The sequence below is a fragment of the Lepisosteus platostomus genome, chromosome 9 (assembly GCF_059453375.1).
Source record: "Lepisosteus platostomus isolate fLepPlt1 chromosome 9, fLepPlt1.hap1, whole genome shotgun sequence".
NCBI classification, from domain to species: domain Eukaryota; kingdom Metazoa; phylum Chordata; class Actinopteri; order Semionotiformes; family Lepisosteidae; genus Lepisosteus; species Lepisosteus platostomus.
The window spans coordinates 51,772,740-51,797,133 of NC_142619.1; the positions used below are offsets into that span (position 1 = coordinate 51,772,740).

The 24,394-nt window shown below is 36.1% G+C and overlaps 2 protein-coding genes across 3 annotated transcripts in view; one reads left to right on the plus strand and one right to left on the minus strand.

Annotated features, from left to right (window-relative positions):
• Positions 1-372: 372 nt before the first annotated feature.
• On the plus strand, positions 373-21,622 carry irf5 (interferon regulatory factor 5). Its single transcript, XM_088645490.1, has 9 exons — positions 373-748; positions 12,246-12,453; positions 14,828-15,014; positions 15,433-15,458; positions 15,860-15,887; positions 18,144-18,590; positions 18,874-19,263; positions 20,020-20,138; positions 20,270-21,622. Exons 2-9 carry the CDS (start codon positions 12,280-12,282, stop codon positions 20,465-20,467), a joined length of 1,569 nt encoding a protein of 522 aa, XP_088501616.1. The 5' UTR covers positions 373-748; positions 12,246-12,279; the 3' UTR covers positions 20,468-21,622.
• A 1,234-nt stretch (positions 21,623-22,856) lies between these two features.
• tnpo3 (transportin 3) overlaps positions 22,857-24,394 on the minus strand; it is a 31,450-nt gene continuing 29,912 nt past the window's right edge. For both annotated transcript variants that reach the window (XM_088645489.1, XM_088645488.1), the window contains exon 23: positions 22,857-23,649. The gene's annotated coding sequence lies outside the window, so the exon portion shown is untranslated. The remainder of the gene's footprint in view (positions 23,650-24,394) is intronic.

Genomic DNA, 24,394 nt, shown 5'->3' on the forward strand with positions numbered 1-24,394 from the left:
AAGCTCTTTGAATTGAATACGGGTAGGCAATACCTACGAGTAGGCAACTTCACAAAATACTCTTCATTCTTTGAAACTCACATAACCTCACATTTTGAGCAGGTGATATTATTGGGAACCGATCGTTGTTAATAATAATAATAATAATAATAATAATAATAATAATAATAATAATAATAATAATACACGACAAACATGAATTATTATTATTATTATTATTATTATTATTATTATTATTATTATTATTATTATTATTATTGTTATTGTTCTTATTATTCAGATAGACATCATTACAAATTGGGAACAGGTAGTGCTGTTATAGCCTGCCTACAGACGGTCATACGAATTACCTAGCAGCTTCCGTCTGAGATTACTTTTGACACCCGGAAGGGTGGTACTTACTGTATGTAAGTTCTGCAAACTTCGCGTCACTTTCACATCATGTTTTATATTGTGCAACAAAATCAGGAAGAACAGAGGAACTTTGTATTAGTAACTCGTTCCTTTTATTTTTTTTTTCTTTTTGGATGATTTATTTGAGACGCGACACTACAAGAAAGGGGGTTTATTGAAATCTGCCCGAGACAGAGCGGACGCAATACGTTGGAGCCTGTTGTCTATATATGCAGTGACACCTGAAGAGCCTTATTTGTACTCAAAAGGAAACTGTTAAGATCGCACAACAGGAACGAAAACTAATTAAAATAACTACCAGAAGTAAAACAAACGTTTTACAACGAAGATTTAGGTGAGTAAAATGAAATTCAGATTTTTTAAATTAATAAATTAAATGTTCTAACTTTATAAAACATGTAGAGAAATGTTTGCATATCGTATGCATTTCGCAGCGTTAAATGCACTATGTACTTTATACTTAACAATTAGGTAATTTATTTATTAATCTAATGTGATATGCTGCAAATATGACCTCGCTGTAGGTTCGCTCCATGTTTCACTTTTGAACCAAGCCAATAATACGCGTGATCCAAGTAAATGCTATTTTTTTTCTAATCTTTTTTCTTCCATGTATTTGCTGTGAAATGCAATTTAATATTTTATGTACGTGTAGTTTAATTAAATCGACACTTCTGTTATTATTTTATTATTATCATCACCTTCGAGTCGATGACGAATAGATAATTAATGGCGATATACAGTAGATTTTAGAGAAACCTTTATTAGGCGACCAGAGAAAAGTTATGAAGTGTATTTTCTCTGTGTTTGTAGTGACATCTCAAGTGTTTAATGCCATTGTGTTAGAGATACTGTATGCAATATGGAAAAACAAGGGAATAATATTAAAAGAGCTTTAGTTAACTGGAACGTCATCTAGGCTTCTGGGGATCAATTCAAATATGATCTTCATTTTTAAATTAATATACAACTTTTAATATACGCCTGGAAACTGGTGTTTAAAATAAGCAGAATTTATTCTTTAACTTCTGTTTAACTCGTGAAACCTGAATTTATTTGTGGAGTTTTTTGTATATAAATCTGAAATACCTTTGTGATGGGAATTATGTTGTATCATATTTTTATTTTAAGAAGGCAGTTGCGCTTCTTAAATTTAGGATACTTCAAGATATGTTGTACAACATGTCAAGTTTTATATGAAATAAGAAACCATATTAGTTTTGTCAAAGGTGAAAATGATTCAGGATTATTAAACAGTGCCTTTAAGCAAGTTAAGTTAAGCAAGCAAAGAGAATGTATATATCAGTCTTGTAATTAGGATTCATCCAGTTCCTGCAATACTATGGTTGACCTGAAGCAAAGATCATTTGAAGACTTGGGCACTCAAAGCTTCCACCATTTCAGTTATGCTGCTCACATGGTTATCATTACAAGCTTCTGGAAGGGTAGACCTAAAGCTGAACGTGGTAAAATATGCTAGCAGGATGGATAACTGGGAGATAAAGGGGAAGACAATTAACAGTCTTTAGAAACCATGTCATTGAACTAGGACTGTCTACCTAGAATCACTACTTCTAATCCTTTTTAGGCACAGAGGTAACAAATGGAGTAATTCTTACTTTGTTTAAAGAATTGCTTTGCAGCCCACTGGCATCTCAAGAAAAATTAGTTGGAGAGCACCTTCATGTGGAAAGTGTTAATATACCAGACAGACCAGGCCAGTCTGCTGTGTTATTTCAGATTGGTTCTAGATTTGTGTGTGTAAAACATAGATTAAGATAATAGAATTCTAGTTTGTCTTTGTTTCTGCTTGATCTGGAAGACTTTATCCTTTCATTGGAGACTGCTTCTTAAATACCAAGATTATTTAAAGTGCATAGTGTTTTTTGTATGTTCTGTATAAGCCTTTTATTTCATCACTTAATTATATTATTCAGTTTCATTAGATTATTCTCCAGATTTCTAAATTATTTAATCTTTGTGCTGTACTACATCAGTGCTAGGGCAGACATATGTTTTTAGAAAGTTTTCTCAAAGGTACCTTCGCAAGTGTGCCAAGGTGACAAAATTATTATTTGGTTTTGCATAAAACATTACAAAAAAGCTAAAACACTAATAATCTTCCCCATTGTATTTCCTGTCAGCTACTATGATACAATCAATTCAGTCAGGAACAACAGTCCAGAATGAAATCGAACACCTATTAAAAAGTATTCAGTACCGAAAGAAGTGAATTAATTTGATATTACAGATTGTGTAACCAAATCCTCCACTTTAAAAATGATGGTTCTCCATTTTCTTTTATATGCTTTTTATACAATGGTAAGCTGAATTCACCTTAGCCACTGCCATGTTTCATGCATATAGGCCATTGTGTATGTTTATTAAATGCTAATTCTGTACCTAATATACAGTATATGTATGTATCATCAGTGCTACAACCTCAGTTTTTTTATCTTAATCCTTGGGACAGGTGTAATACTTCAGTGTAATTCTTGTAATAAAAGTAATGTTCAATCACAATGTATGTTTTCTTGATAGGCTTCCTGTAAATCCCTACCCACATGTTTTCACAATGAAAGTGAACGGCAAGTAAACTAAAGGGAAGGTGCAATAATATTTACCATATGTAGAGTTCACTGGCCAAACAGTTTTTGAAGTAAAGTAGTTAGCAGAGCAGCATATATTTTGCCAAGCAGGTGATGGCATGCTGTGGGATAAAAAGTATTACTGCAGTATGTCATTTGTAAATCTGAAGCAAGTAGTAGTGTGGTGAAATCTGCCAAGTTTTCAAGTAAATCAGTGTTTTTATTGCTATGATAGCGGCAGTTTGAAGTTTAAGATAAATGATGGTCAGACGGCCATCCTAGTTTGTACAACATGGTGCAATAGCGGAAACCCTGTTTCACCATATCGTAATTGCATTGTCACTACAATGAATGTTGCTGAGATTTAAATTTGACAAACAGTTTTTGGAGCAAAGCATTTTTCACCAAGCATGTGATGATCTCGTAAATGTAACGGGAGCCGGTCCTGTAAAGTGCGTAGTTTAGGACCCCGTGCAGACGGTATAATCTGGAAGTGACTGGAGTAGGACACCGGGGGAAGGAGAGCGGGATCAGGACGGGATGACAGACCGGGGGGCTGTGATGGCAGTGATCCGTTGCTCGGAGGGCGTGGCGAAGGCGTACGTGTCCGAAACAGTCCAAAGGGGAAATCGGGGCGCAGTCCAAAAAAGAATAGCCATGAGGTCCATCTGAGACAAGGAACAGGGAACTTGGAACCAGGAACACAGAAGTTAAAATCAGAGTGACGAGGCCAGGTGCTCTGAGCCCCGGACTCAGCTGGTCAGAACACCGTTTGTAAGCCGTTTGAAAGGGCAGTGCTGGTTGGAATACAAAGCATTCACAATCCCACCCAAAAGAATCCCCAAAACACTGATGCAGATTTCAAATACAGGCTAAGACTAAGTCATTTTGACTGCAATTATGCCAGAACCACAAATAATGTGCATGTAGCATAGATTGGATGAAACGTGGGTTTTATGCAAGCTTGAACTTGTTTGATCAAGTATATTTGGATATACAGTGAATGAAAAGCACATGTGCTGTAGGTGACAGAACACAAGTCAGTGAACAGGTGGCAGCCCTAGCAGCTACTAGCAGTAGTAGCACAACCTAGCCTGAGATTGGAACTCTGTGGGGGGCAGCAGAAAATGTTGCTGTGACCCAAAAGAGTAGCCTGATGTGAACACCATAAGAGAGCTGCTGCTTCCTGAGGTTTGCTAGATGGAATGGATGAGAACATTTTCCGAGTTGAACCCCCAAAAAAGATGGAATGTCATCTACAGTACACGTATGTGGCTGGACGCTTTGGGAAGGGAAAGAAATGAGGGCCAACGCTGACCAGTTGGATGCCAACCAAAAGAGGTGTAAATGGGGTGGACCATGCTTGCTGGACCACCGGTGCTAGAGGTATCGTGGGGATGAACGAGAATGTTCTGATCTGGTGCAAGACAAAAACTAAGCAGCCTGTCAGCTGCATACAAGTATACTGGGACAGATAAGCCAGGTGCTGTGATGCCGCACGCTCATACCTGCAAGGTGGAGTGGGAATCAGCGACTGGTGGCTCCTGCAAGCAACAAGAAAATAAAGATTGGGGAGAGGGAAGAGACAAAACAACAGTTAAAGGCAGAGGTCATAGGTATAGTAATTTGGATGCTTGACTAGACTTGGAGAGAAAAAATGGAAAGGGGGGAGAGCAAAGGGATTTGGAAGAGAGAGAAGGGAAGGAAAGGGGGGGATCAAACCGCTGCAGTTGTGATGATTCTGTAAGGCTTGCCAACATCAGGAGAAGTGAGAGAAAAATGCAGATGGCATGGGGACCAGAGCCACTTCCTTTTAGTGAAGAGATGAGGCTGAAGAGAAAGCAAGAAAGCAATCTGATCCTGGATGAATGTGATGAAGTTAAGGTCCTAGGAATGCTGAGTGCGAAGCATAGCTGTCTGCAACAAAATACTATTTCTAGAAGAATCTGCATGTGCAACATGGGAGTTTAATGCGTAGGAAAGCGGACATGTGAGATTAGAATTTGATTTCCACCTGAACTTCATTTCAATAACACCATTGGGTCAGTACAGTGGTACCAAGTCAATAATAGTTTGAATTATGTTATCAAAATGGTGGGCAGACAGGCCTTGTGATTTATGGGGGAAACGCATTTCTTCGAGTTAAGCTAATTGGTCACATAGTGCTTGAACAGGAATAGTTTGTGCAAGAGGTCACGGAGCACTTTGCATCATTTCAGGAAAAGGTTTGTGACCTAGTGTGGGTGTAGCAATTATCACAGCAAACATGCAGGTGCAGCTTTAAAAAAACTTTGTTTTTTTATATATCTTCCAAGTTTCAATTCAATCAAATGAGTAGTTCATCTTTTAAGATTTTGAAAGCGTTTTCAAGGTCTTGATTGAACCAGGATCCAAATTTTTGTCCCCAATTCCATATGGATTATCTGTCCCAGTATACTTAGTATGAATTTTGCAAGGCTGTCTAGTTTGTGAATGCAGTGTCAAAACTGAGAATTAAAAACAGCATAAGGAAATCTTTAACCCAAATTGCTAAATTATGTTAAAACAGTAGTTTTTTTTATTTATATTCTATGCAGAAATACTTCAAATAATCATAATTCTTGTCAAAATTCTTAACACTTTGAGAGGCCATATGAAAGGAGTTGGTGCCTTATGGAGCACAGAAAACTGAGCAAGCATGTTGGTTCAGTGATATATTGATAGATTCGCTTTTGGATAAAAGAACTTTGTGTTGTGCAATGGCTATCCTTTTTGTCTTCATACAGGTGAGGGGTCAAGTTAAGGTTAAATGGAGAAAAACACGATGGCCCACTGTAAAGTGAAGTGGAAATTTAATCTTTAATAAGTACCATGTTATCTTAAGAAAGTGAAGTAACATGAAATAGTATTTTTTTAATTTGGCAGTAGTGCACAGAGGCAGAGTTATTAAGTTTATTTAAGTGGCACACTCTTCCTTCCTCATTACTTTCCACTCCTTTGCCAAGACTTGTTTGGATTTTTAGAATGATTTTTAATTGTATTGACTGGAATTAAGGGGTAGGTTTAGGTTATACATCATCTATAACATTATACCTTCCAGGATTTGTGAGTTCACAGCTGTTTTGTACTGTAGCAGATGCATTAATAAGTGGTCAGTGGCTGGAATATTCAAATGTTTTTTTGTTATTATGTTTAATAACCATAATTGTTGTTAATGATTCTGTCTTTAGGTGCTACAATAAACATTGTGTGTGTTATATTAGTTATGTCCTAGTTGCTCTGTTCCCACACAATAATCTGCTTTCCAGTTAACAAAACCTATGGTGTTGGCAAGCATATGAATTTTGTTCAGCACTCAACAGCACTTGTGTGGTGTAGTCAGACCATAATAGATTATATAATAATATATATTTTACATATATATTACATATTTATCTATAATGTTAATTTTTTAAGCCACGTTAGTTGTAAAATTTAAGTAAGTTGTTAGATTTTATTTTTATACTGAAATAATTATCTAAAAAAATGTACACAGTTCATTTTCATTAGGTAATTTTTCAGTTATAACATGATATAGCAGGTCCTTTCAACACTATACATATGATGTATAAAAGATTGTACTTTTTTGTCAGATACATAATTTTAACATATTTTCAAAGTTTTACTTGAATCCAGTACCCTTTTATTTTATGCACTTTTTTAATATTGTTGATATATCCTTGAATCTCTTTTAATTTATAGAATATTTTTGCACTGACATTTTATTGAAAAGACATGACTAAATTAGGTAAAGTTATTATGCTAATTAACATTTATCATAAGCATTGTGTGTGGCACCCATTGGAAGCAATACAACCCGGTCTCTGGTGATTTAACACTCATGCAACAAAGTGAATTGGAGTGATCCTTGTCAATCATGAATCCGAAATCTATATGCTTTTTCCTCCAAAATCATACATCTTTCATCCTTCCATCAATATTCTAACTGCTTCATCCAAGCCAGGGTCACAGGGGAGCCAGAGCCTGCCTTTGCAAGCACACAGGTGCAAGGCTGGGTACAACCTGGACGGGACAAACACAAACTTACACACACTCACACCAGGGCTAGTTTTCCCAGAAGGCAATTCATCTACCACAATGTCTTTGGATGGTAATAGCAAACCAGAGCACCCAGCGGAAATCCACAAGAACACAGGGAGGACATTGAAACTCCCAGCAGATAGCATCCAAAGTCCAGAATTGAACCCAAGGCCTCAGCACTGCAAAGCAACAAAGTTAACCATTGGCACCCTGCCACCCATTTTAGTAGAGTGATAGTTTTCTTTTGATGTTCAGTGTAGTTTCATAATCCTTCCTGTTCTTATTAGCCTCTTGGATGGCATGCCTTTTCTGTCACAGTTAAGATTCTGTTTACAAATCATGGTTAAAATTACATGTCATTGCCTATAAGCCTCTGACATATGACAGTTGATCTGAATGAAAGTGTAGTCAAATGCTCCCAGCATAACATGTAAGTGTTTCCATTTTTCTGGTTATCCAGTTGAATGAATGGTGAGAGGAATTGTTCACTTTAAACATTCAATTTTTAACTCATGCACTTTTTCAACAGGGGACAGAGCTGGCGGATTTTCAAATAATGAATGGAATGTCTTGTGTCACAGTGAGGAATCAGAGTGATCTTTCTGCTTTTGCTTTTCACAACTCAGCTTTTATTTCATTTCTGTATTTTAACCTAATTAAAGCAACATTCCAATTTCTTATTAAAGGTCTGAATCTAGAAAACCAAAAAAAACCCAACTAAAGTTCTCACTTCCTTTTTTTTTTAAGCAGAGCAGCCTTTTTGGATAAGAACAATTAAAGATACATACAGAACTTTTTACAGTATGTAACCTTTTCTTGCACCAATGGTCTGTGGTTTAAATGGACTATCTGTGCGTGAAAAAAAATGATGATGATGACATGATCATTTTTAAAAGTACACATGCTCCATTAGTTTCACAGACCTAATCACAGATCACAGATCATTAGTACTTCTCTTGGATTGGCTAATGTTAATTTAGCCCAGTTTTGTGTTTCATATACTAATAAGTAAGTACAAGTTATTTTTAACACAGTAACTGTCTACGTAGGGGTGGCACAATAGCACTGTGGTTAGAATTGCTGCCTTGCAGAGCTGATATTCTGTTTTCAATTCTGGATCTGCTGTGTTATCTGTGAGGAGTTTGTAATGTATGTTCTTTCTGGATGTTTTCCTCCCACATTACTAAGAAATACTGGTAGGTTAATTGGCTTCTGGAAAGTAAATGGTCCTGGTGTGAGTGTGTACAAATCTGTGATGGGTGTCCTGTGCAGGCTGTACCCCCACCTTCCACTCATTGCTTGCCAGGGTGAGCTTCAACCCTGAATTGGATGAGCTGTTTAGAAAATTGATTAATTCAATTGTCTGTGTACATAATGATCCACAGGACTTTAGCAAATATTCAGACCAATTTCAATATCTTTTAAATGTTCTTGAAGCAAGATGTTATAAATGTAGTTACAAGTATTCTAAAAATGTTCTTGACAATTGTAATTTTATTTTTATGTCAAGTCTTCACAGCAAAGGACTGACCTGACCACCAGACAGAACTATAAATGCTTGCTTCTGTTTGCCTAGTCAACAGTTAATCAGTGACCTACTGTATAAATGTTTTAGCAGCTTGTTAGTCCTTTCTGTTATTTTAATAGTCTTTCTGTGTGTAGCCTACGAAAGAGTGGAATGGCATATTTTTCTGTCCAGGTGAATGATTAAAGTAGTCTGAGGCCTGGTTATTGTCATAAGCATTATTGTGCACTTTCACTGGCAGTCAAACAATAGTTTTCAGGAATTGCACTTGATAAAAATAAAATTTCAGTGGTGCTACATGTAGGTATGATTCTAATAAATCAGAGGTCATTAAAATACTACTAATGTCAAATGACAAAAATGATAAGATAATTTGTACTAAATTGTTAGTCATACATCAAACCCATTATTGTATCAACATTTTTCTTTGTGATACACCTTGTGAGTTGTGATATTCTAGTTTCTGCTCATGGATGTTGTAAGGCTACAAAAGGGTGCAACATTGTTTGTGTCAGGATGTGTGTTTTTTTAGTTACAGAACAACAAAAATGTTTTATTTTACACTTTTGTACAGCTAATAGAATGAAAAAAAAATTATCATACATTTTAATAAATGAAAGGATTAGTGCTTTATAACATGTAATGTCGTGCATGCCTTAAGGAATGCTTTTCCTCAAGGAAAAGGGAGAACTGTTAAATGTTTCAAAAATGAAAATAAGTTGTGACATTTTTTAAAAAAGAAAATGGAAATGATTTAGCATGCCAATATGAATGGCATTATGTTCAAAAAGGTTTATTAATAATTAGTAGTCAGGACCTGGAGCCATTTCAGCTCTATTAGATATTTTATTCTATTCTATCGAAAGCGACATATTACAGTTAATCTTAAAGAATGTTTTAGATGTAAACGATTTGTGACATACTGACCACTTTGTAATCCACCTACAAATTGCAACCCACAACTTCTTTGGAGCTTGAAAACCAAAGAAATTAAGTCAAAACAATAAATACATAAATACATGAGAACAACCAACAGTAAGCTCAATTGTGAAATGCCTTTCATTGCATGTATGCTAAAAGATGAAGTAAGAATAAATTATACAGCGACTGCTACTAATTAAAAGCAAAAGCTATATGAACAGTGTCAGAAACATCCACATAGTTCTGTGTAATTATACTTAAGAATTTTCCAATTGAAATGTTGAACATTGAAAATTTTTCTCAACTATTTGCCAATATACAGGTGTCTGCATTCCAGACACTTTAATTACAGATATATAACATATAACTGTTGGTCATATACAGTATTATTTCAGACTTAGCTGCCCAATATTACAAAGGGAAGAAGATAAGAGCTGATACAGAAACAATTATGCTGCGTATTTTCATTTATAATCTCCAACCATTATCATAGAATGAACCCCCCTGATTAACAATAATTTGAACTGCTGCAGCTCTTGAAAGGAAATCTTTCAGTCCTTTCTGCTTTCTTGGTCAACAGCATGATGTGTGAACATTTTTCTTCATTTAAAATTTTCCTTTAAATTTTGGAGGGATAATGTATTGGCTTATTTTGTGTCGTGTGATATTATGACTACTGAATTCCACTGAGATATACTCAGGAACAAGATATTGAAAGATTGAAAATGAAAGGTGGGGGGTGGGGTGGGGTGGAATTTACTTTTTTTTTAAAGAAAACGTTAAGAAGTAACACTTGGGGAAACTCGAGAATGAATTAGCTGCTGGAAAAACACACGCTGAATGGGCTGAGTGGCCTTCTCAGTTGCCACCATTCTTGTTTTCTAACCAGTAAACCGCCGTCTAAACCCTGTGCCGTTCTGCAAGTGATTACATTGTTATAGTCGTCTGGCAAGCAGGGAAAGAAAGCAGCCCCTCCAGCGGCATTAAGCAGCTGTGGGCCAATATCCATGCCTCTGCTGCAAGTATCTGCCTCATTGCTTTGCAACATGTTACAACATGCATGTGTTGGTACTCAACGCCTAAAGCTCACTCCAGCACTCAGCCATCATTCCGTGTTGGTTGATATACATATCTTCCATTTAAGATGGCTTCTGACGTTGGGTTATTGACTTTTGCATAAGGGGGATTTTTGTATTTTGTGTCCTAATTAGCTCTGGAGGTGTGTTGAAAGGTTAGAGACCAATATAAATTATAGTATAGCTTCATTAATCAGTGTATTTTCATCCCTTGGAAATTATGTGCTGTGTAATATGCAGGTGGCTTTTCATGCATGTACAGTGTGCTGATGGCATGCTTTTGGCATTGCCCAGACACAATTTTGCATATTTTGCAAATGAAAAATGTAATAGCTGTGCCAGTGACTGAGATCGCACCACTCAGAAAATGGCAAAAAAGAGAATCAATAAAAAATAACAAATTTAGGTTGTTTAATTTGAAAGTAAAAAGCATCATGTGCTTACAGTAGTACTGTCTTTGTACTTTTGCTTTTGTAGTTTTGCAAATGCAATTTTAGAACATCTCTTTCAGATATATGTCATGCTTTTTTATCTGTTTGATTCTTCTTTCCAATTGTAAGAAGTACAAATTGTTACTAAAGGCTGACCAGACTTTCTTAACATCCTCATGCAGTATAACTTTGTTTGCCATTGGAGTTAAAACAGTCACCTTCACTCTTTTTGTCTTGATTATGTAAGGAGAATATGTATGGTTAGGTTTAACTTTATATTATCAATGCAGCTTAACCATATAAGCTTTCTAAATGAACATTGGGTATGCCACTTTTTTAAAGTACTATATTGCCTTAGTTTGAAGAATGTAAGAGCTAACAGCCTATTATATCCTTGATCTGGTGGCAGTCTTGTCGATTAATTGACAGATTTCTAAAATTCTTACAAGCTGAATAACATACTGAAGCCTGTGGTCATCAGGGAAGTTCTACATTATTAACTTTGTGCCAATTCAATTCAATTCAACTTTATTGTCATTAAACTTACACAGGTGCATAGTATAATGAAAAGTGTTTCTCATTAGTCACTCAGGTGCAGTATATAAATAGGACAGAAGATAAGACAATAGACAGTTACACAATAGCAATAAAAGTAACATGTAATAACATAACATAAATAACATGTAATCAAGTAATCGAAACTGTGCAAAATTCCGCAAACAGAGAAAATTTAACAGGACAAAAACAGTGCAAGGTAATTCTTGGAACAGTGCAAAAAAAAATAGTATGGTTAAAAGTAGTATGGTTAATTAATAAATATTAAATATTATTATGCCTGTTACAGTTTTACTGGGCTATCGAGGGGACAGTACAATTTCGGCTTACATGTGTGTGTGGTGGTGTAGGAGTACAGTCGTTGTGGGTACAGGAGGACGTTAGGAGAGATCATAATAAGGTGGAAGGGAGTGGGGGCGTCACCAACTTGACAGCTCTGGGGAAGAAGCTATTTTGGAGTCTAGTTGTGTGGGACTGGAGTGACCGGAACCTTCTGCCAGATGGTAGGGGAATAAACAAGTTATGACTGGGGTGAGTGGGGTCAGACATAATTTTGGTGGCTTTTTTCACTAAACCAGCTTTTTTCATTAAACCAGTGCATATGCAGGATTTGAAATATTTAGTTAATGTTCAGATTTTTGGTTCTAATAATTTTTTTCTCGCTATTCTCGTGCAGCTCCCCCCTTTTTTTTCCAAGCAGGTTTTTCATCATGAGCATTCAGCCTCGGAGAATCCGTCTGAAGCCCTGGCTGATTGCCCAGGTGAACAGCGGGAAGTACCTGGGGCTACAGTGGCTAGACAAAGAACAGAAACTCTTCCAGATACCCTGGCGACATGCCACTCGTCACATGCCCACCCTGGAGGAGGAGAACACTATCTTTAGGGTGAATCCCTTTCTATCCAGATGGTATATTTTACATGTGAAAGCTGCAGCAGGTGCAAAGACAATATTTCTAAATGCCAGTGTGTGCTGGCAAACCAGCACAAGGATGACAGAGGTGCAAAATACTAAGCGTCTCTAAATACAAGTCTATCAGATATTAAAAGTAAAAGCAAATCTACAGATATCACCCCTGTTTTCTTAGTACAGCTAGATTTACTAATTATGGTCAAGCAGTGTGCTCAAAGTTTTCTGCTTTACTTGAAAAGATAGATTCAAAACCATTTAACATGCTATATTATGCTATTATAGTCTCTTTTGCATATTCTATTAACTGTCTCATAATTTACTGTTTTATTGAGGAAGTAGAGTAAAGGTTCCCTTAATAAAAGTAGCCCTAATTCTCTAATAAATGTCAACGTCTTCTCTTGGGACTGTATAACTAACATGTCAGTGTAGTTACTTGTAATATTTTAAAAATTTGCAGCATGCATAAAATATTTTTGTTTTTGATTCTGGCTGAACAGTCAAATATGTTCTTTGACAAACCTCCCAAAGTCAACAGTGTATGAGGCTAGGTAAACAATGTGAAAGAGACCTGGTGACATCCACATATTTAGTGTGACAAACCGTCTCTCAGATGACTCATTGGGAATAAGAAAAAAGTATCTGGCCCGAAGAGAAAGATTGTACCACCATATACTGTATAATAACGTTTCCACTAGTCATCTGATAGAAGCTTAATCTTCTTCCAGGACCCTTTGTAATGTAAAAGAACCACCTGAAAATAAGGAAATAAAACATGCTAAAAATGGTACTTTTGTTTCCTTCAAAGTAATGACAGAGTTGTATATACACATGCACTAGACATAGAGATGAAAACCTTCATTATATTGCGTATACTTTTCTTTCTTCACGTATTTTTGTCTGTGAGTTTAAGGGAATTCCCGTAATTAAGTGACTGGCTATTGATTTTGTATAATTGTAGCTTTTGTAAATACTAAGGCTATTTGGAAATCATTTTAGCAGACTTTTTTTTCTGGTAAAGCTTGAAAGGTTTTTAAGACTTATTTTATGAAATAAGGGTTTTTGCCAAATTGTTCCATTAAAAAAAATAATTCTGAAAAAGAATTTAATGTTCTCCACCTTGCTTTAAAAATATTAAATAATTTCCTGTTTCCCATAGAAAATAATAATATTTGTTAAAAAAGGAATAATTGCAAGAATAGGTCATACATAAGAAAATGGTCTGCTTTGATGACCTGTGAGAAGCTAGTTTAAAAAGTATGTGCTAAGTAATTTTTTTCATCATCAGTTTAAGTTTCAGTTCATTCTTGAGATTAAGCAAGAGTACAAGCCATGTCTTGTGGTGTGAGGCAAGAGAAGTACTGTGGAGTTCATTACCACACATTTGGGGATGTTTACCATCGATAGAACATTAGTGTTATTATTGGACACTAAAAAAACAATAGTTTTCTAAGATGTTTGCACTTTAAACTCTGGACTGACTTCAGAATTGATCTTGAACTGTAATCTTGGAAAGTACATTTTGTAATGTTTTTTTTTAAATAGACTTGAACACTTTTTTCTTCATTACGTTCTGCAAATATAACACTTTTTTATTTAATGAGGTTTATAACGAAAGTTCAGGGATGACCACAGACTCAGCTGTCAGTAATTCCAAATCAATACCGATGTCAACTCCTCACCAAAAACATTAGAAATATGTATGTGATCCCCTTCTCTCCCTCATACATGTCTTTTTGCATCCCACCTCCACCCCATCTCCAGTTTTGCAGCTGCCCCTTGGTCACTCGTCACTCTGCATGGGGCACCCAGCCTCCTTGTCCTATGGCCAGGAGGTGAAGTCCTCAGCCAAGAGTGTTAAGCTATTGTAAATAAAAGACTTCATAATCCTTTCAGTATACTCAGTTCTTAGGGTGTTGTTATTCCCGGTGAAATAAAAAGTAATACGGAAAATCTTGATATATTCTAAGACCTTTTACAAAAAATAAAAAAGCACGAGATCCATTCGTTTGTGTAAGTAGCTGCTTACATAGGTGGAGTATTTTAGAATCGTAAGAAGGTGCAGACAAAGTTGGAGTGGTGCAAAGCTAGCACAGATTTGTAATGCATAAGACCTTTTAGGAAAGAAAAGTTCGTATCATGCAGTGCAAATCAGAATTGGAGGTGGATTTGTTGTAGAATCTAGTGAGCTTTTAAACATCTCTAGGAAAAGGTAAGGGTCAAGTTAAGAACTGTGGAATCCTTTGCTGTTTCAGCAATGCCTTCTCACCCCCCCCCCCTGCAGAATAACTGAGCCATCAGTTAATGCTGTCATGACCCAGTAGTTTCAGTTGCGCGTTCCCATCTAACAGGCCTGGGCACTGGAAACTGGGAAATACCAAGAGGGCCTGGATGAGCCGGATCCGGCAAAATGGAAAGCGAACCTGCGCTGCGCCCTCAACAAGAGCCGTGAATTCAAACTGAAGTATGACGGCACCAAGGAGACCCCCGTTGAGCCTTACAAAATATACGAGGTGTGCGACCAACCGTATAACGGAGGTAACGGCAACAAAAGAAAAGTGAATTTCTTCTGCAGTTTTACAGAAACGTTCTCATGGGGAGTAACATAGTAATTTTTTTCTAAGGAACTGCTAAACTTATATAAGCAACAGAACTATGACATATAATCATACAAGGACCTCTTTTGGAATTCCTGTCTTTAACATTTTAGAGTACTGATGAGTTTTTGTCAAATGTTTTTAGTATGTTCTGCTAAAGAGTTTAGACAGCTCCACTAAGTGGAGTCAAAATGAACTGTATAAAATGTTACGGAGAAGTCATGACAAATATACTGTAAATTACATTTTATGACATGGTTCAAGTACAGGTTTCATTATTAGGATGTTGACATTTTTCTTTGGTTAATTTTTGAAACACAACACCACTAAAGGAAGCTTGATTTTTTTTAAATCCTCAGATGCAGGTGAAGATGAAGATGATGAGGTAAGATAAACATAACTTTTTGTTATATAATAATAATGTAATAATAATATTCACAAAAGAGCAGTTATGGATTTAAACTCCAAATAAGTAATAACTACACTGAAATTAGGCTGAGACAATTTAAAAGTCTTAAATGGCATTTTCTGTGATCACAAAAGAATGGTAAATGCATATAACTGATTCTAACGAAAACAACATCGGTAACAATATGCAAGTTCTATAAGGTCAACAAGCCAGGTGGATGAAAAAAATTGTGGGTTAGTGGGTTAGATAAAAGGAATGTGTGTTTTGAATTTGTACAGGATATATTTAATTGTGATACCAGAATGTCTTGAAATCTTCTATTGTATGTAAGCTAATTTACTTTAAACTGTAATTAATATTCTTATTTTTATTTTCAGCTACCAAAAATATGTGGACTGTCTATTGGTGAGTTATTTTACATCCTGCACAGGATATATGTTAAAAATGAAATAACACAATGTGCATGTGGTTTAAGCTGCAGCATTTTCTGCTAGGACATTCCTGTATTATGTAACTGTGGCAGTTTACTATAGCAGTCTGGGAAGGCTGTTCTCCTAGATAATAAAAGTGCTATAGAGATCAGGGTTTCATCTTCATTAACTTGGCTGGGTAGCCTAATTCATACTCCCACTACTCCCTCAAGACTAAAAAGGGTTCACCACTTTTAGCCTGTCAACAAAGAACTTTCCCTTAACCCTGGGAATATAACGGGTTACTTTTATCTGTAGTGATTCCAGAATTGCAATATTTGTTATTTAGTGACCAAACCTGTATACAGTAGTCTAAAGTGGTCTGGTTAGTGCATTGCACAACTAACATTCCTTGGTGTAAATGTATACTTATAATGATCTCAACATTTTGTTTGCCTTCTTATTGCTTCGCTACATTGCCTAGAAGATAATGTCAACACCTAAGTCTTTTTCATAACAAGCCTCTGTGTTTGTATTACAACCATGCAACTACCTACACTTGTATAATTTAAATGTCATCTGCCAGGTGTTTGCATTCTATCTAAATGTATTCTGCTGTTTCTGCATAGGTTACTAATCCACCTATTTTGATTCGAGCTACAAACCTTAGTTTACTAAGAATACCAGAGTTTAGATCAGTGATACAAAGTAGGGAAAACTATGGTCCTAGTGCAGATCCCTGTGGCACTCCACTAGTTATATCACCCCCAGTCTGAACACTCACCCCTTAGCAATGCTCTCTGCTTTCTCTCCATTAACCAGTTCTCAGTCCGAATATAAACTTGTCCACAGATTCCTGCTGCCAACAATTGTTTCGTTTTTATAAGGAACTTCTTTTCTGAATATTTTTGGGTAAACACTGTTTACTTACTGTGTTTATATTACAAGAGATATTTAATGCAAGCAAATTGCATTCATGCCAACATCGTTGTAGGACATACAATACCTATTAAATATTTTTGTACATAAAAAACATCATACACCATAATTGTACAGACTACAGCAAAGAGACTGCAGTCCAGTTTTTAAGCGTAATTTCCCTCCTTATCGACTACCTGTTATGACAATGGTTGTCATATTTCAAAGATATAGTCATGATGGAACTCTCAAACCCTAGAATAAATTTGGCAGGGGATGCTACTTTGGAAGGGTGGAGGGGTATGAATTGGTATTAATTGAACTGCTGGCTTAGGTCTGACTGACATGGGGTGTGGAAGAGAGGGAAAATGTTGGATTCTGTTTTTTATTGTTCTTTTTCTGTTTTCATGTTCTTTTTCTGTCACATGTTTATGTTCTGTTCTATTATGTTAAATCATCCTAGCAGTGCTTGGAAATGTAGTACAATATTATAATTTACATAACTTTGTACAATTTTCATCTCATTTCTACAATGAAATGTCCAAAGAAGAGTGAATGGTATTAATCAAGAACTAAAATCTATGCATAGTTACATAGACATGTTTAAAGAAAATATTATTTTGCTAGCAACAAGAAAGATTCTGTTTTGGATTTCAATTAATAGAGTAAACCCATATCACCAATTTAAACTCTCCAAAACCTTGAGGACACTGATTACTGTAAATTAAGGCCTGGGATCAAGTCTTTTTTACATGACCATATTCCTGAAGGAAGTTTTCCTAAATTTTTCAACAAATGATTTGTGTGGCATAAATGATATACTAATAACAAAGGAGTCCTATGTTTTTATACAGGGTATTATCATCTTCATTATTTCCTGTTAAGGTATGATGCATACAACTTGACACAATCATTTATTATTTTTTTAATACAATATCATGAACCTCACTGCAATAACAATCATCAAGAGAGCTCGAATTCTTATATAATTTCGTAGTACAAATCTGGACAAATACATGAAGTCTAACAATTGGACTAAATTAAGTCTTTGGCTTGTCTGCCAAATGCGGTACTTGATACTGTGTTTCCTTTCTTTGCTAATCTCAGAAATCCTCTGGGCAGGCAAACGCTGACACCAAGTACCTTAATGTTTTAATTTGCAATTCACAGGTGGATTGAGATTTTAGTATCCTAAACCTTTTCACAATGGTGACAATCTACAGTTTATTACCAGAGAATGGACTTTACCGTTCCTGATAGGGGTTTTATTATCAAGGAAAGTAAATCAGCTGCAAGAATTTAACTTTTTCTTCTTCTTCTTCTACCCCTGCAGATCCCATAATAACAGACCCACCCAGTTATTCACCTTATGCCCCACCAAAGACAGAGGTACCATTCATCAACCCCTCAATGAACAAGGGCTTCGGCCCTAGCACCCTTCCTCAAATGCCTCTTCTGCACAACAACATTACTCCCAACCCCAATGGCAGTATTGCCATCGGAGAAACTCAACACCCAGCAATGACTTTATCTGCGTTCCAGAACAACGTTCCACCTATGGGCAATCTCAGACATGGAGGGTTTCCGCATACCAACAGTTCATCGGGGCAAGGAGAAATGAGTCACGGCACACTTTCCCAAGGGCACACTGAAATGCCACAAGCGCCAATTCTACCTGGCATTGCAGATAGCGACATGCCTGCTGAAATACAGCCTCATGGAGAAGTCCAGTCGCAGCCTTGCATTTATGATCTGCTTATCAATCCCCACATGCTTCCATGTAAGCCATGCTTTTTTGTTCTTGTACAAAATCATCAGAATTTAAACTCCTGTGTACAGAAAGACTGCTTATTAATGTCATCAGTTGAGATAGGCTGCTGCCATTAATAGTACTGGATTTTAAGTGTATGTTCAGTCCTTTCTTTGGCAGGGAACAAGTCATAGAAAAAAGAATAGCTTAAGAAATGAACTGTTCAAAAATCATCAGATGTTACTTAATGGAAATTGGCATAGAAATGCATCACATTTTATAATTTAATGTTTTTTATGTTTTTGCATTACAGTAACAGACTTGGACATAAAGTTCCAGTATCGTGGGAGGCCAGCTGGAAGCCTGACTGTAAGCAATCCCCAGGGTTGTAGGCTTTATTATGGGAACCTGGAGCCCACACCTGAACAGGTGGATTTATTTGGACCTGTGACGCTGCAGCAGGTGCTGTTCCCCGACACAATGGAAATTCCTAATGAGAAGCAGCGATATTACACCAACCAGCTCCTGGATGTCATGGACCGAGGCCTCATTCTAGAAATCCAGGGGCAAGATATCTATGCTATCCGCCTGTGCCAGTGTAAAGTATACTGGTCAGGGCCTGGTGTCTCTGAACAATCTGGACCAAATCCTATTGAGAGAGAAAAGAAGATCAAAGTTTTCAGTCTCAACAATTTCCTTCAAGGTTAGCAGAACCAAATCCTCCTTCACAAAAGTTGAAAAGAGTGGATTTCTGGTTAAACACAATAATTGAGCTTAATTGCTTTTTAACTGTGATTAATCCTTCAATTATTGTGTTGTGTAGTTTCGAATGATTGAACATGTGAACTTGACAGGTGTGTGTAAAGATCTTGAAACCTCAGATTTTCTCTTTGGAATTTCACTGTGATGGATTGACCTTAAATAAGATTCTCATAAAACTGAAAATGATCGAAGGATTGTATTTAGAGAATTACTTTTAAAGGCTTTTGTTCCTGTGTAAAATAAATTCCAAAAATATGTTTACGTGAAAATGCCTATACTTTTTAAGCATCTAGAAATGTTGAGTACCAATGACAATGTTTAATCCAAACTAATAAATATAACAACAATGATATAATAAATATCAGTCAATTGTTGCTTGAAATCAGTCAATTAGAGCTTTAAGTAATGATAGCTTTTCAGATGCAGTATGAAAAATTCCCTGTGAGCAGGTTAGAGAAAAACAATTTAAACACATTTCATTGTTATTTGCAAGACTTAAAATGTTTTTTAACAGAAAAGAGAAATACATTAAATGTTACCAGACAGTAATGGATTTTAAACTAAGTAGCGGTCAATTTACTGAATATTTAGGTAAGCAGCAACTGAACATTAGGTAAATATTTTTTACAAGGCACTTCTTAAAGAATTTAAATACACGTTGGTACTCCAATTGTTTTTTTTTTCTTTTATGTTACAGGGCTGATCTTGTACCAGAAAGGTGAAAATAATGCACCACCTCCTTTTGAAATCTACTTCTGTTTTGGGGAAGACTGGCCAGACAGAAAACCTATAGAAAAAAAGCTTATTATTGTCCAGGTAGAAACACATCTAATGTAGAATAGGAATTTTTGGAAAAATATTTAAACACGCACATTAAACAGGGATTCCAAGGCAAACTCTGAAATTAAATTAATTCTGTATTTATATATTTTTTTATACTTGCTCAGGTGATTCCTGTGGTTGCTCGGATCCTTACAGAGATGTTTTCTGGGGAGCTCTCCTGGTCAACTGATAGCATTCGCCTTCAAATCTCCAACCCAGACCTCAAGGACCAAACAGTTGAACAATTTAAGGAGCTTCATCGGCTTTGGCAGAACCAACAGACTCAAACACATTGGGGACTTCATCCGACTACCATTAACTGAAAGCCATCCCAGATGAATTGCCTGCATGTGTTTGAAACCATTAATGAGAGCACAATGCTGTATTTAAGGAATAGAAGCCACTGTTTAATCAACAAATAGACCTCATGGCAAATACTTTACCTTACTCATTTCCAGTTCATTGTACTTTTAATTGCATTTCAAAACCTGATGTCCACCTTCTTGCATTTCCATGCCCACTCACAGTTGGATATAGGATAACGTTATGTTTCTTTTAATAGCATGAAAGCTTTCTTTTTCATGTTTCATAATAAAAAAAGATTCAGTATTTCTCACATTTAATCTCTGTGTATGTAAAATGACTGAAAATGCAACGCATTTAGGCATGCATGTTGAAAATGTTTCAGTTATACAAAATCATATAAAAAAAGAGGATTTAAAGTACAGTCCCAAGAAGTCTCTTTCTCAGGGAACACATTGGTTATTAAAATGACATACAAAAAGTTCACTATGGGAAAATTTAAATTGCACATTATCAAAGTCTCCATGGTAAAAATCATGACAGATTTTTGCATATGCTCCTTATGCAAATTTGCTTCCAGATTTATTAGTATAATCACATAAGATACCAAACCTTGATCATTGCTGCTTAATTTTTTTAGTATGTTATTTTCTTAGTACCAGTTACTTTAATTTCTTACCTTAAACTTGCTGGTGCAGTGCTATATGAACACTTTTCTGTTTGCAACCATACAAAACTTGCTGCCAAGTTGTTCCACTTCAGAGAAAAAAAAACTAAGAGAACATGAAAGCGTCCGTGTTTACATTTATACTTCTACAAACAAAATAAATCTAATTGAAACCAAATGGCATTAACCTCAGTATTCGATGCATGTGATGTTTATCTGCTGCATAAATCACCACTGACAGACATTGGAAAAGAATACATTTTTGCACAACACTTTGTGGGGAAATGTAAATTTAGAATTTAAATTGTATGACTCATTTAAGATTTAATTTAAAGTTTATTTTAAATTGTAAGGTACTTCTACCACAAAAGCATTCATAAAAGTATCAACATGTAGAAACCTGACAGCATGCTGTGGTTAGTAATTGGTGACATTGTTTATTGCTTAGCAGCACACTGATATGAGTAAGAGTTCATGCTTTTTTTACACGAGTAAAAAATTAATGGTCTTCTGTATTAATGTTTCTTAACCCATATGCATCTGCTCAGTTATCCTGTAAAAATCTAATGTAAAATGTAAAAATCCAATGTCTGGAGTAGTAGCAAAATGTGAAACTTGGTATGTTTTTCTCAAGCATGCATGTCAAGAATATTCTCAGTTTGACACTTCTTAACAAATCGCCTTTCAAAAACAAAGAATACTGTATCTCCAATTCAGAGGGAATGGAGTGTGCACCAAGTCTTCCTTAATCGGTATTGCCCCACTTCTCCAAGTCTGTTCCTTTCACTTAATGAGGTTTAACACTGAGCTGTTCTCGTATTTAAATCATGACTGCAGCACACATACACCAATTAAGTAATTGTTGGAAGTAATTCATGCTTTATCTTAAAATCTTTAGTTTATCCATGCATCGTCTAACCACTTCTTCAAATTCAGGGTTGCATCACAGGATAGCAGAATTGATCCGGGTCCAGAATTGAACCCAGGACACCAGCATTGCTGACCACTGTGCCTCCCTGTTTAGTTCACATATTGAACTAAGCCAATATTAACAAAAATTAGACTCTGAAGCAGCAACAATGGTTTAATTTATTTAAAACCTATGGAGTTTGGATGGGTTAAAAAGTGTTGCATGTGCGTTTGATTTAGTTGCAAAGGTGGCACAAAAGTACAAGAAGACAGTTTGTCTTTGAGGTTCTATCCATGAAAGTGTGAAATACGGTTACTGGATTATAATGAAAAATCAGAGACAAAGCTGTGCAATCCAGCTTTGGCTAGGGTTTAAATGTAAGATTTTAGTCTTTTTTGAGATTTTCACTTTATAATATTTTCTCATGACCTATCAGCTATCATTGCTGTTCCTAACTTCAACAGATTGTATCTTTAAACAGGCCTTTTAATTTCTCATGCAATAAAAACCTGTTATGAACTCATCCAGCTTTGAATCAAATTCTACAGGGTTTTTGCTGCAGAAAACTGTGACTTGAAAGAAGTCTGTTGAGTCACGTGAAGGCTGCAATTACATGACTAATAGGAGAAGGGAGTTGCTCCAAGGACACAGTGGGATGAGGCAGTGTGTAGCAACTCATTTGCAAAAGGATTTATGCTAAGATTGCCTACGAGATTACACTGCTACTGAAAAGAAAGGTGACTTGACTTAAGACTCGTTTGACCAGTTCTTTGCTGAGCTGCACAGAAAAAAAAAATCTCCAGCTTAATGAAACCACAAAACAATGCTGAAACAGGTTGTTGTCCTCACTTTTATTATTGTTCACGAGATGGCTACAACACCAGATGGAACAGCATGTCGGCACAACTCCTACAACTCGGCAGCCACCATCTGATAACCTGAATTCCAGGCAGGCTGCTACAGAAGAAAGGAAACAAAAAAAATAACAGCCAGAGTCCACTGGTCAATATGTTACAGCTTGGCCTGGCATCAGAACAATAAAACTCCAGCCAATGTTTAAAAAGGTAAAGGTAATGGGCAGATGAAACTTCCCACCACTATTTCCAAATCCCAAGGGTGCTTTGCAATTGGAATCACACGGATTTGCTTTTTTATGGCACAGAGAGCAAACCATGTTTGGTCATTCTAAAGACAGTTCAATGAAAATAAATCATTTCTTTTTAAAAACTTACAGAAGTCTTTTACTTGTTTTTAAATACCAGGCACATCCATTTCTTTTTCCACAATAGATCCATGATTTGTGGAAATCCAACCAATGCTGAGCAAATTACTATTTTTTTTTTTAATCAGCAAAAGTTCCTTATCTAGCACAGTCCCCAGGAAAGCAGTCTTCCCTCATGCTGTCTGTCCAGCGGCAGCCATCTGTTCGCCAGGCTGATGGATGCGTTGTACCCATCTCATTCTTGCAACCTTTGTAAAGTAAGTCACTAAATGCTGAGAATTGCCCTCATGGCTTGACACAGTAGGCTGAATCCCATTCTGTCCTTCGTGAGGGAGTTCCCTTTTTATTTGCAGTCACCATGTTCTATAATGTTACCTCTCAAAGTTGCAAACAAAGGACAGTCCTAAAAAACAAAAGGCAAAATTACCAACTTCTTACCATTATACACCCAGCAAATTTCTACATGTAACACTGAGATGTGTAATTACAGTAGTACAATGAAGCAAATCAGCAGACAAAATTAATCACACCATTCACATCAAGTTTTCCACGTACTAAAATTCCAAAGTTGTGAAACATCTGGTGAAAACTGAAAACTTACAATTTAAAATGTATAAGGGACATGCTACAGTGTTTAATCGGTGACATCTTTCCAACTAAAAAAAAAAATCAATCCTATGAATCAATTCTACCTTTCATACTCCACTGTAATCACTGAAAAAAAAAAACATGCAAATTTAGCCTAAAAATGAGCTCGTTTTTTGGACCAAAACTTCAAAGCAATTGGATGGCAGTCTGCCTGATGAATACTGCTATCGCTATATAGTATAATCTGTAATAAAACTAATTATATACATGCAAATATGTTGAAAGGTTTTCACAACTGTACATTTGTACAGCAAATCATTATGCTTTTGTGACCCTTATGTATACAGTCATCCCTTGTTTTTCACGGGGAAAATTTCCAAGACTTTCCACGAAAATCAAAAACCCACGAATATTTGACCGCCCTCTCCAAAACAGCCCCGGTCCCAAAAAAACATTTTAGTATTCTTTTTCTAATTGAGGGTGATTAAGAGAACATTAGAGAGCATATTGCTTGATTTTTCGCATTTTTTGACACGTGGAAAGGTAGGGGGAAGATGAAG

Excerpts from the sequence above, each read along its gene's own strand:
- irf5 (XM_088645490.1), top strand. The coding sequence starts at position 12,280 with ATGAGCATTCAGCCTCGGAGAATCCGTCTGAAGCCCTGGCTGATTGCC. Across the intron at positions 12,454-14,827 it reads AGGAGAACACTATCTTTAGG|GCCTGGGCACTGGAAACTGG; the intron begins GTGAATCCCTTT and ends CCCATCTAACAG. Across the intron at positions 18,591-18,873 it reads CAATCCCCACATGCTTCCAT|TAACAGACTTGGACATAAAG; the intron begins GTAAGCCATGCT and ends TTTGCATTACAG.